Source organism: Mustela lutreola, chromosome 3, assembly GCF_030435805.1.
Source record: "Mustela lutreola isolate mMusLut2 chromosome 3, mMusLut2.pri, whole genome shotgun sequence".
Classification (NCBI taxonomy): Eukaryota; Metazoa; Chordata; class Mammalia; order Carnivora; family Mustelidae; genus Mustela; species Mustela lutreola.
In genome coordinates this window covers 192,519,725-192,532,921 of record NC_081292.1, presented here as the reverse complement: position 1 = coordinate 192,532,921, position 13,197 = coordinate 192,519,725, and the positions used below count along the sequence as shown (strand labels likewise).

At 34.8% G+C, this 13,197-nt stretch overlaps 2 protein-coding genes across 6 annotated transcripts in view; one reads left to right on the top strand and one right to left on the bottom strand.

The window, feature by feature from the left end:
• Window positions 1–13,197, top strand: part of CREB1 (cAMP responsive element binding protein 1) — a 62,726-nt gene that overhangs the window by 16,500 nt on the left and 33,029 nt on the right. For 4 of the 5 annotated variants that reach the window (XR_009352039.1, XM_059168235.1, XM_059168234.1 and 1 more), the window contains exons 2-4: window positions 1,857–1,978; window positions 8,024–8,170; window positions 8,908–8,949. Coding sequence is in view for 4 of the 5 variants with exons in the window: in XM_059168235.1 (XP_059024218.1) it covers window positions 1,865–1,978; window positions 8,024–8,170; window positions 8,908–8,949 (303 nt within the window). In the remaining variant the exon portion in view is untranslated. The remainder of the gene's footprint in view (window positions 1–1,856; window positions 1,979–8,023; window positions 8,171–8,907; window positions 8,950–13,197) is intronic. The other variant, XM_059168236.1, reaches the window with a different exon arrangement.
• METTL21A (methyltransferase 21A, HSPA lysine) overlaps window positions 4,839–13,197 on the bottom strand; it is a 55,788-nt gene continuing 47,429 nt past the window's right edge. The window contains exon 4 of the mRNA XM_059168251.1: window positions 4,839–4,867. Within this exon, the coding sequence (XP_059024234.1) occupies window positions 4,854–4,867 (14 nt within the window). The 3' untranslated portion in view covers window positions 4,839–4,853. The remainder of the gene's footprint in view (window positions 4,868–13,197) is intronic.

Genomic DNA, 13,197 nt, shown 5'->3' with positions numbered 1-13,197 from the left:
TCATGACTTCTGGTATTAAAATCTTAAATTGTACAAGTAATCCTGAATCAATGCTGATGGAAAGAAAATAAATACTAAAATATGTAAAAAGTAAAAGGTGGAAGTCATCATCCTATCCAGTTCTACAACATCTTCCTCTCCTCAGAGCTACCACTTAAAATTTAGTATGTAACTTACCATACCTTTTTTGATGCACATACATGGGAAACGTTTTATAACAACTTGTTTTTACTTTTTTTCTTTTAAAATAAATAGAATTCTCTTTTTTACAGTATGCTCTGTGACTTGCCCTTCTCAGTTTGTTTTGGAAAACTTTATATGTTATTACATTACAGCTAGATTTTTCTCTCTTTCATTGCTATGACTTCTCGAAAGGTCCTTTGAATGATGGATACTTTTTCCAGTTTTTCACTATTACAAAAAAAATTCTACAATGCATATCCTTGCATACATCTTTGTGAACTAGTCAGTAATGGAGTTTCTTATTGACTAGTAGTTTCTCCGTATTCTAGGTGTTATTGTGTCGATTATACGTGGCAGGTATTTTCTCCCTGTGCTCTTGTCTTGGTGTCTTTTGTCATTTGAATGTTTTAAATAATTATGTAGTCAGGTCTGTTGATCTTTTTCATTTGTCATCCCTTTTATTGATTCTGTATTTCTAAATTATTTATACTTCTTTCCACAGAGGTATTTTTACTTCCATTTTTACCTGTCATTGTAAAACTTTTTATAGAGCCCTGTGAATGATGGAAAATATATTAGTATGTGATATGTTCCGATGGTGTGTAGTAATGATATAAGGATCAGTTGCAATTTTGATGATCAGTTTCAGAGTTATAAAATAAATGTAATAAATTCTGGAAAAGTGTTGGGGTTTTGTGTTATTTATGGGATTGCTATAGGTAGTCATCACTATTAATAAATTCATTTTTGACAGGTAATATGCCAGGCACTAAATGATAACAATAGAACAGAAATGAGAAGTAATCCCTTTTTCTGTGACTCCTTTAGACATGATTATCACCAGGAGTTTATATCTGTTATCAGAAATATCTGCATGTAGCTGCTGCTGCTTTGAATTGTTCTCCACTAAATCTTGCTGCCATTCAGTGCCAGATTACCCAACAAATATACTACCAAAGCAGGGTCCCAAAGTAAAAAAGAGCAGCCTTGATTAACTTACTCAAAATTTTATTTCATGTTTGTGTGCATGTGTAGTATTGCACGCTGTATATGGGTGAGGATTCAGAAGGCTAAGATCTGCAGTGTTTGGGGTCTCTGATTTGGCTTTGTGTCTATTTATCCCACCTTTCTATCTTGATACCCCACAACCTGGGCTGCTTTTGTCCCACCACCAGTAATTATCTTGGAAGTAGCTTATACTTTTATGTTTCTGCCCTATAATAGAAGGGAATGCCCTCATATGAAGTACCATGAAGCCAGTATCTCATAGACCCTGATATCAGCTCACTTCTATTCTCTACCTTCTCTCCATACCTGAGGAGTACAATTTGAAAAAAATTAGAATTTTACTGGCACCCCCTTCCCCTTGTTAATAGGGGAGATTCATTAAAGGGAGGAATTCCTTCTTTCTAGTTGGAATAACAAGGGAAAAGAGAGGGGTTTTTTGGGTTTTTGGGTTTCGGGGGGAGGTTTTTTGAAGGGGTTAGAATTTTACAGCTCAGCAGACTTGGATAAGTTTACAATAATTGAGCTAGATTATTTTTTAACTAGATTTCTGAGTGCATTTTCTGACCTAACCACACATATACCTATTTATAACCTGAAATTTGCCTTTAAAGTCACAAAAGCACAAAGCACTGTAGTGCTTGTAACACTCTTCCATATTATTGTAGGTAACTAAATGACCATGGAATCTGGAGCAGAGAACCAGCAGAGTGGAGATGCAGCTGTAACAGAAGCTGAAAGCCAGCAAATGACAGTTCAAGCCCAGCCACAGATTGCCACATTAGCCCAGGTATAAAATACATGGAGAGATTCCAAGTTATGTCTCTTCCAAGAGAAATATGTTTTCGACAAGAGGATTTAGTTTTTATTGCAGAGATAGACATAGAATTGAGCAGAGACATTCTTAGAATACTGAAGTTCCTATTTACTAAGTATTAGCATAATTTTAGAAATGATTTACTAACAGAACAGAAAAATGTATTGTTAGAACGTTATTTGTAGTGACCTGATTTAGAATAATGACATTTTAACTAATGGGTAGAGATTGTCTCTCCTAAACGAGGGAAGAAAACCTGATATGGTAACTGCTTTTTTTTTTTTATCACACAGATTTATTTTGAGGCATGGGAATTTAGATAATCCGAGACACTAAGTTTTCTATGTGCTTAAAATAAAAAATAGGGTAACCAGATAAATTGACACACAAGTAAATTTCAAGGATGATAAATTTTGTTTCCTATATCTTTTACATATAATTTATGATTCCTTTATTTTGTCTTTGTCTTAAACATTCTACCTCTAGAGTTATATTCTTTCATCCTTATTTTTTATTCTGATTTATTTTTCCTCAAATATTTTATTAACCATTATTTGCATACATAAGAAATAAGTTAATATAAGAACATTATATAACCTTATGCCTTATATAAGAAAGGTAGTTATAGATACATAGATAAATAACAGACATAAACCTGCTAGGTAAAGGAGTATGTTACTGCCTCTTTTTGATAAAGGCTCCCAGGAGAAAATAATCTTAGCAGAGGCTCTACAGTGTTGAGCTTCAGCTTCCTGAAGAATTTAAAAGCCCTACTAAGGAAGTCCCTGAGCAAAAATGAGTCTTGGCTAATAGGGGGCTAACCACAAATGGTTACTACACCATTTCTGGTGTAGTATTAACGTATGGCCCAAATACTGGATCTCCAGCAGGAATATGGTCAGAAGAAGTGAGCTGCTCTGTGTTTTCTTCTGAGAGTATTAGGGTCTACCTCCAACCCTCAGCAGTAAGGCAAAGCAGAAAATATCTAGGGATAAAGTAAATACTTAGATAAGGCAGATGGAGGAATGAAGAAGAAAGAGCCAGGACTTCATCAGTACATGGTCAAGGCAAACATGCACAGATCAGAATCTGGGCTCACCTAAGCATTTGACCCTATGGTAAAAATAAGATATAATCCCAGAAAGGATCTTGGTGATGATGACAGCCTTCCAAATAACTGTCTCTTGGGGGGCACTTTTCTGTCTGATCCGGTTGTCCTCTTAAGTCTGCTATACAATACAGCCCTGGAAATTCCTTTCCCCCTGCTTTCTTACTGAATTTGTTTCGTTGGTATAATAAAGCATGTTTTCCAATGGTTTTTTGAGCAAGTTTGGGTAAAAAATTCTTGGTAAGGATATCATTTTTCTTGGGGCACCTGGGTGGCTCAGTTAAGCATCCAACTCTTGGTTTCAGCTCAGGTCATGATCTCCCAATCCTGGGATAGAGTCCCATGACAGGCTACATGCTCAGTGAGGAGTCGGCTTCAGAGTTTTTCTCCTTCTCTACCCCTCTCCACCTGCATACACATTCTCTCTCTCTCTCAAATCAATAAATAAATTATTTTTTAAAAAATGATTTTTCTTCCAAAGCTTGAAAGTTTCTCTCAAAGTTGGAACAGTCACCATGTGGTGTTGCTTTTGGAAAAGACTAAGTCCATTTATTTTGCCTCTCTGGTATCTTATTTCTCTTTGTTCACAGTGCTTCACTATTTCATTATTAGGGTCTTGGTTTGAATAGTTTTTATCCATTGTGCTGTATATTTTCATTGGGCCCTTTTTAGTGGAAGCTCATGTCTTCAATTTTGGGCAATTTCTTTAAATTATTTGGTTGAAGATTTTTCTCTCTCTCCTTTTTTCTTTGTCATCTAGATGTTATACCTAGAGGACTGTTTCTCTGATTTTCTCATCTTTTCTCTGTTGCTTTCTCTTTGTCTTTTTGCTCTGCTTTCTGGGAGACTTTTTCAGTTTGATGTTCCAACCCATTTGTTGAACGTTTTATTTCTGCTGTCATGTTTCCAAGAGTTCCTTTTGTTCTCTGAATAGTCCTTTTGTGTTTTAATAGCATCCTGTTTATGTTTAACAAAGGGAATATTTTCTGTCGTCTCTGAGAATATTAATTAGGTTTTAAGTTTTCTTCTCCCCACATAGATTTTCCTCTGTATACCTTTTTGCCCTTCAATTTGTTTTGGTCTCCATCTTTCATATTAGAAGCTTTCCTCTATTGTTTTATAATTGTGGTTGTCTGCTCAAGTTTAAAGTAGGGGACCAAAAAAACCATTGGAAGCTCTAAGTGTGCTGGGGCCTAACAACTACGAGTTGTGTGTGAGCCTCACTATAGGGTGGTTATGGCCTTCCCAATGTCAGTATCTTTTAAGTCTTTGTTTAGCCCCTTGTCACTGATTAGGTTCCTCCGGGAAGGCTTTATTGATCCCTTGCTTGTAGGGTAAAGACCAGGGAGCTAAGAGAGAGTAGACTGGAGGTTAGTAACCCAACATTCAGCAGTGTCTGTTATAGGCAGTCAGGAGATCCACTACCCAGAAATTAATTCTCCATTTTTCTGTCAGCATGGAGTAGATTAATTACTCTTCCACAGAGGGTGTGGGGAGGGGATCCAGTTGCTTTTCAAAGAGCCTTCAATTAGCCTTCCTTATTTTCAGCTTCTCCCTTTACTCCACCTTCCAGGATGACTTAGATCCTGCGCCTCTTAAGGATTTTGTGGTTCAAATCAGGCTTTCCCTGTTTCTACGTCATGAGTTGTCCTCCTGAGGTCTCCCAAGTTCATTACCATTCATCCAGTCTTCTTTCCAACCTCCAAAACTCTTCGTGTTATCTTCTGTCCCATTCTTTGCTCATGTAATTGTGCCTGTAAAAACAAAATCAATTTTATGAAGTTTAATTGAAGATTCAGGAAGGAGCAAAATGATATATACATGTTTAATTTATCATCCTTATCAGGCAGTCCTTTAGCATTTACTTTGAAGAGCAGAATGACATGATAGTTGAGTTTTAGAAAAGCTGGTTTTCTATTCCTATTTGTGTAGGTTTTGTTCTTTTTATTCCTAACTACAGAGTTTTTTCACTTGGTCATCCAAGTCCTTAACACATACATGATGCCTTTTTGTCATAATTTCCTTTCATAATTCTGAAACCTGGTATTTTTTTGTCAGTATTTAATAATGGAAAAATATAATAAAATTGCCAAATCCAAGACTGTAGTGATTTGAAGTGAACAGGAAAAAATTCAGCCGAGCTAGCAAAGGAAGAAAACCAATCTAAAACAATAATGAGATGCTTTATTTTACTTTTGGAATTTGCACAGTTTTGTTCTTTTAAGTGTGGGGCTTGAACTCTCGACCCTGAGATCAAGACCTGAGCTGAGATCAAGAATCAGATGCTTAACCAACTAAGCCACCCAGGCACCCCTACAGAGATTTTTTTTTTAATGGGAAGGAAAAAAAACAATATTAGTTTTGACTATGAGAATGTAAACTTTTATGGATTTAACTAAAGAGTTGGGTAAAAGGATGATCATTGTAGCTTCCTTGTAACAGGCAAATTTGAAAACCTAAATATCCAATAGTAAGGAATTTATTAAACAGTAATTTTTATTGTACAGCCCTAAAACCACTTAAGAAAATTATTAATGGTATGAAAAGATATAATGGATTTGAAAGATTAAATTAGATTCCATGATTGTGTGTTATAAAAATTGAGTGTGAGTGTGCACTTTTAAAAGCATCTAGATCTTCAGCAAAAATATTAACAGCAATTATCTCTGAGTGGTAGGAACATAAGAAATTTTTATCTTCTATATCTGTATTGTTTACGAAGTTATAATGAGACAGCTGTTCTGTAGAATGATCCAGGTAGAGAAGAGATTAACCAGCTCCTTGAGTTAGCTTGTTATATTTATTCTGTAAAATAGAGAAGAGGAAATAATAATTGCTTCATATATCAGAAGAGCCTTTGTACGGAACTAAGAAGAAATATTCTGAATAACTTAGGGTTGTGGTTCTCAAATTTCAGTATAGGGGAAAGTGTCCTTAGGTCCACCAAGAGTCTGACTTTATAAATAGGCACATGTTGTAACTCTGTTGGAGGTAGTCCATGGACCACATTTTGAGAACCAGATAAAACCAAACAAAATTTATAGTGGCCAGAGAGAAAATGATTATATTAAGGAGGGATGTCCTAACTGCCCAAAGATGGATACTCATAGTTTTAACTTCTCATTTCATTAGGGCTCTTTCCTGCCCAAGCTTCTCCTTACTTCTTGTGTTCTCTGTTTCAGTTGATAGCATAGTTTATCGATTCTTACCAAAACATGAAATATGTGAGTCATCCTGGATTCCTCTCTCACCTCCTTCAAGCAGTCATTCATGAAGCTCTTTCTAGTCTGCCTCCTGGATTTTCCTTGAATCAGTTCTCTCATTCTCCTGTGTACCACAGCTAGTACTTTACTTCTGGCTTTATCATCTCACCTAACTACTAGATAGGCTTTCTCAGTCTCCTCCCCTCCACTTTGTTCTTTCAATGAAATAGATGATTTTCATACTGCCACTGAAGTGATCTATCTAAAATTCAAACCTCACCATGTGATATTCCAGAGTTTGAAAGCCGTTGAGTGCCTTTCCCAGTCTCCTCAAGATATAGTGCAACTTTTTTAATGGAATATATATGGTTTTTCATGACGAGCTCATTTAGCCCCTGCCTGTTGGTGTTACAATTTTATCTTGCCCTGGTTCCTACATTCCTACAGTAACGCACTTAGTAGTGCTAACTGTCATTTATTTATCCCTTCTTCCCCCAAATTCTGTGCCTCTCCCCTGGGAATCAAAATATGCCTAATTTGTAATCTTTATTTCAAATTTGCATTCTTCCCTTTTTAGGGGAGGTGGGGTAGCTTTTCTCAGTGTGTGTATTTTTCTCTTGGCAAGCCTCATTACTTCACTGGATTTTATTTATTTGTGTTCTTTTCCCCATGCCTTCATCATACATGTACCCCAGTAATTCCCTTCATGTTTGTAGTTTCAGTTCTGACATTGCTCTTAGCACATGGGTCCACAATTACTGTTTACCAAATGAGCAAAAATTATTGAACATCTGAATGTGTTCAAGCATAGGAACAAGAAATACTATCTGATAGATATAGATATGACATAAGAGCTCTTTGGACCTGGATATTGATTCATTAAAATTGCTTTCTTTGTGCCTCAGGAGAAAATTAGTATCTCTTAAATTCACTCAGTTCAGTTCTTTTATTCCTTTAAGAGGAAAATAAATCCTTAAAATATCAACTATCATATCAGTTTGATTTAGGAAGGGTAGAAATTTTCAGTTTATAATACGTATTAATACTTTCTCACTAATAAAAGGCATACTTGTAATTAGTTTAAAAGAGAAGACTGTGCTATACATTTTTAGATATATATTTATTCTAGACTTCGCTAAGTTTTGCCCAAGTCTGAGAGCAGTTGTATTTTAGAATATGAGTTATTTAACACAAAATATTCTGAAGACTTTTATGTTTCTTCAAAGCTACCATAGCTCTTGACCTTGGGTAAGTTACTAAATCTCTTGAGCAGTTGATATTTCTAACTCTAAAATGGAGATAATCCTTATTATCCAGTCATGATTTCTTCGAAGAGCAAAATGAGAAACTGGACATGAAAGCAGGTAGGAAAAATTTAAAGCACCATACAAATTAAAGTGTATTTAGTATTCAGAGGAAGTCTGTGTTACAAATTTTAAATATTAGCAAAAAAACCTAAATTGTAAATATTACATTAAAATAGTTTTTTGTCATTTGGAAGGATTTGAAAGGGAGGGGGCATGTACAGTTGTTTTTTTTTTTTTTTAAATATATATTAAATGTAATCATTAGTTTCTTTCACACCAGTGAAATACTTGGCTAGCAGAAGTCATCTTTTTCCTGCTAAAAAAGTTGCTTCGTACTGAACGTGACTACTCTCAAAGAGGTATCTGTGATGATAATTTTTTTCCATGTTCAACACCATAGGTATCTATGCCAGCAGCTCATGCAACATCATCTGCTCCCACCGTAACTTTAGTACAGCTGCCCAATGGGCAGACAGTTCAAGTCCATGGCGTTATTCAGGCGGCCCAGCCATCAGTTATTCAGTCTCCACAAGTCCAGACAGTTCAGGTATGTGTATAAAAAAGTTCTGCATCTACTTTCATAACTGTCGTTTATAGCCATATCTCTCTCCTTTCATTAGTTATGGAATTAGGAACATATCTAGTTCAGAGTTTATTTTATTTACGGTAAAGGAATATGCTGCGTCTGTATAGTCACCTTATGTATAGGAACATATATACACATAAGAACAGACCAAAAAAAAGACTTTTTCTTAAGCTACAGAAGAAAAAGACTTGATTGGGGAAAAAAAATCTTAAAGTACATGGGGTAAAGTGGAAATGTTTGGGAAAGACCAAGGCTGATATACCTTAGTTCAGGAAAATTGAGATAACAAAAATAACTTTGTATTTATTTTCTAAACATGCAATTGGAAAAAATAAGCCCTTGTCAAAATTAATAACCTTACCTAAGATACTAACTTGAATTTGGAGATCATAGCATTATAAAACCAGCTATGTCTAGGGGTGTAAGTTAGAGTATATAATTTTGAAATAATGATATATTCAGGGATTACACTGCGCATGTTATCTAATTCTTTGGAGAGATTGTTCCTTTGGATTGAATCCAGGGCAAATAAAAGCACACAGAGCTCTGAATGAAGGTGACTACTCTACTGAACTGTAGGGAACCTCGAGTAGTAGACATCTTTGCAGTGAGCTTATTGAAAGAAAAAAAAAAGACTTGAACGTTCATTCAAGTAGGCCATAACCCCAGCCTCCCATTTCATATTTTTTGCTTCACAGTCTTCCTGTAAGGACTTAAAAAGACTTTTCTCCGGAACTCAGGTGAGTCCTAGGTCCTAGATTTGGAAAGAACTGTTTTTAGAAAGGAAGGTGAGAAATTATTCTTTATGTTGTTATCCTTCTATAAACATGCAATTTAAGGTTTGCATAAAGATCGTAGAGATCATCTAGGTCTAGGCCGGACTTGTTACCTGCTGAGCCCTTAGTGTATTGCTTACTTTCCCTGCGTATCTTTTCTCCTCTCCTCCAAATGGTAGTTCAGCGTTACTTGAACACTAGGGAAATGGAACCCCTGTCTCCCGAGGTAACCAATTTATAAAGAGGGGTGATTGCTGAACTGTTCTTCCCTGTGGTGAGCCAGAATATACCTTTCTAAAACATCTAACTAGTGGTCCCAGTTCCATCCTTAGAAACTTATTAAGCAAATTTAATTCTTTCTCCTTTGGACCACTTCTCCCTTGTCTCTTGCACCCTTCCTACTTTGAAAGAAAAAATGTCCAGACTAAACAAATGTCTATTTTTCTTCAGTCATTTATTGTACGATGTAGCTTTTATTGCTCTTTACTGTCCTTGCTATCATCCTGTGGATGAGAGCTGTTGTGTTTTCCTCGAGTATGGTAGCCAGACTGATTGATATTTGTAGATGGGACAAGTGCTTCCTTTGCCCTGGAAGCATTCTGTTAATGTCCTCAAACGGTATATTCGATTTAGTCAGCCGTATTATATTATTGAGTCCTTGAGCCACCGTTACCCACCTCTACTTATGCTTTTGGTTCGCTTGGACACTTACATGGAAAAAAAAAAAAAAAAAGAACGTTTTCATGTAAAAATATCAACACGTGTGAATTTACATACTGAAAGATACTCGGAATGGAATTTGTTACCAAGATGGAGACGGTGTCATCCTGGTGAAAACTAAGGAATTAGACATTTCTGTGAAATCACACTGACTGGCCAATAGTCTCCGATCCTTTGCCTCAGTTTTTATTTCATTGAGTGCTATATTACTATTCTCCATACAATGCCATTACTAATTTCCCACTCATTTTCTTCTTGGTAATAGTGGAAGGAACCTGACCTGCTAATCAGGAGACCTAGATTCCCGATCACATTTAATCCTTACTTTCTCTTTTTCACTTACGAGTAGGAGGCCTTTCTATAAAGAACACACCAAAATTTTCTAAACTTATTAAGATGATAATTTTTCGTCATAATATGTGATATTTAATTGTCAATTATATTTTTAATTTTAATCTTTACTTTGTGACAATAATAATTTGGACCTGGGGAGTATATGGCTATTAACTTTGTAGAAATATTTATTCATCTTCTCAAGAGCACATTTTTCCATCAAGGTGAGCTATATTTATAACTGAAAACCTGAATTCTACAAATAGAGACACAATATTTTTACTTTATTTTTTTCTTTGAAGGGCCTAAATCATGAAGAATATATTAAACTTTATGGGTCATTTGAGCTGGTTAACAGGGATTAGTATTTTGGTAACTAGGAAGTAGTTTACATCAGAAGAGATGTGTTTAAACAGAGAAATGATCCTGTGAACTTCTACATGGGAAAATAAGAGTATTCTAGAACATCATTTTCAAAAAATACAAGACACATTTCTCTTAATGTGAGAATAAGATACTAGGATCTGTTTCTGTTTTTAATCTAAGAATATTAGAAATTACACTGTGCTAGTGTTTCATATATGGCTTGACATTAGTGCCCTAATTTTATCCTTATGTGTATCAAGTCTCACAGATTATATGAGAATTCCTGCAAAAATAGTAGGAGTTACATGAACGTATAGAAGTTAACAGTGGCATTTTCACTTTTAATTTGTGCTTTAAATGCATTTTTAATAAAGTGCAGTTTAAACGTGTCTGGATTATGGATTATGTTACCTTAAATTTATTACAGTCATTCCTTCAACGAATTTTTATTGATCACATGCTATGTGCCAGTCACTGTTCTAGGTGCTATGAAAGACAGCAGTGAACAAATAATACTTCTCTATTCTCATGAAGATCACATTTGAGCGAAGAGAAACAATGAAAAAATAAAATATGTCAGGTGAGGATAAGTGCTGGGAAGATGATGAAAGCAGGGGAAGGGATAGAGAATGTGGAGGGCAGGGGGCTCTGTTTTCTGTAGGGTGGTCAGGGAACGCAGTGAACAGAAACCAGAAGGCAGTGCAGGAGGCTAAGCCATGCAAGCAGTAAAGCAAGTCCCAAAGGTTTAGAAGTACGAATGTGCTTCATATATCAAGATATAGTAAAGGGATGTGGTTCAGATAGAATGAACAAAAGGGAGAGTGGCTGGATGAAACATTTGATAGAATCTTTATAATACTTTTTAATATGATGGGAACAATAATAAGTTTTTGTGCAAAAATAGGATCAGTGGTTATTATTGCAGCAAAGTATTGAAGACTGGTCTAACATGAGGCTGAGTTACTTGTTTGTGTTTTACATGAAACAAGTGTTCCAAAGTTTCTGGTCTTTTTAATGATGGTGAGTAAGGATTTGGAAGGGATGTGTTATCTATACTTTTGAAAGAAGAAATCCCTTTCAACTACCCTGGGAGAAAGTGACATTTTAACAATGCAAGAGGATAACTAACTGCTTTTTGAAAGAAAGTTGTGCTGTGGAGAGAGCATTTTGAAAGAAGTTTGGAAATGTTTTCATACTTTTTTTTTTTAATTGCAGTTAGTATAAATTTGTCAGCTCAAAACTCATATATATATAAAAAACTCTGGAAATAGAATTCTTTAAACTATTCATAAGTCTTCTAGAATTTCAGTAGGTTTTGTACTTGTTAAAATACAAAACTGTAACACCTATTATTATTAGCATACAATTATTAAAAGCCAGGGAGATGAAAATGCACTAGGTAAATCTCATCAAAAGTTTGTATAATTGGTAGATGAAAATGAAAAAACGATGTTGTATTTAGTAAGCCCAGTCAAAAATGCACTTATTTTTATGTCTGCTTCTCATGAGTTCCCTTTTTCAACAATAGCAAATGCTAAATCAGTTTTTAAAAAGCCCAAGCTTAGAATCAGAGGCACTGTTATAAAATATTAAGTGATTTTTTAATGAAGCATATTAAATCACATCGTTCTTGCTCTATAAAAAATGGGATGATTTATGTTTTAAGAAATTTACAAATGTTTTGATACTTATACTCCTCTCTTTCAAAACTGTTTTATTATAAAAACAACAGTTAAAATTTACAGAGGGAATATATATGCTTATGTAAAATTTTCTTGTTTATAAGGAAGATCTGCAGGTGAAAAGAATTTGGAAATCATTATTCTAGATGTTTATTAATGTTCTTGATCCAGGGAGTAAATAACTATACCTAAACCATAAGTCTGAGTTTCAAAGGGACCGTGTGTAACTTGAGAAAGCATCTGACTTGGTTTTAGTCACTGTACATTTAATTTTGAAATTTCAAATAACTTCAAAATGGGAAGATTGTCCTCCTTACAAATAGGAGGTATGGGTTTTTAACAAACTAAAAGTTGAGAAATAAAGATCTAAAACTTTACATCTACAAGTTGTGATATGGCTTTTGAAAATGTCTCAAACTTCTAAGTGGTAAGGTTAAAGACCTATTCAAGGAGCTAAGAAGAGGGTTAATGAAAGAGGTGACAGGAGGTAAGGGACCAGAGGAAGGGCCTCTACCAGTGGAATGTGGTGGTAGTTTGTGATACCTATGGTTGGGATATCATTTTTATATGGGTATGTCTAATAACTGTTAATTATATTTTAAATTGTAATTAATAGTTATTATTTATAAAAAGGATTTTTTGACATGATTTTTATTAGTCTCAGAAATGTGGATACAGTGTGTGCTTTGGATTTTGGTTTTGTTTTTGTTTGTTTTGGTAGGCAGTCCATAGGAAGTGGCTTCATAGCTTGTAAATTCTCCCTGGATAATATTCCCAAAGAGAAAATGTTATATTCGCTATGTGTTACTGAATAATTCTGAATTCCCTTTACATGAAAATAGTTGTAATTACTACATAGTGACAAATTAATTCCTTCTATCCGAAATCACAAAATCTTTTAGATGAGAGAAAAGGAGGCTTTTTTCCTGCTAAGAGCGTAGATCCACGGAGTTTGGGAAAAAAAACAATCAAAGGCCATATATTAAAATGCAACTTTAATTTATTTCATTTCAAAACTTCCCTGGGGGTAGTTTATATAGAATGTTTTAAAATTATTATTTTAATGACTTTCAACTTGGGAGATTATGCTTATGTCACTATGTGTCCTTAA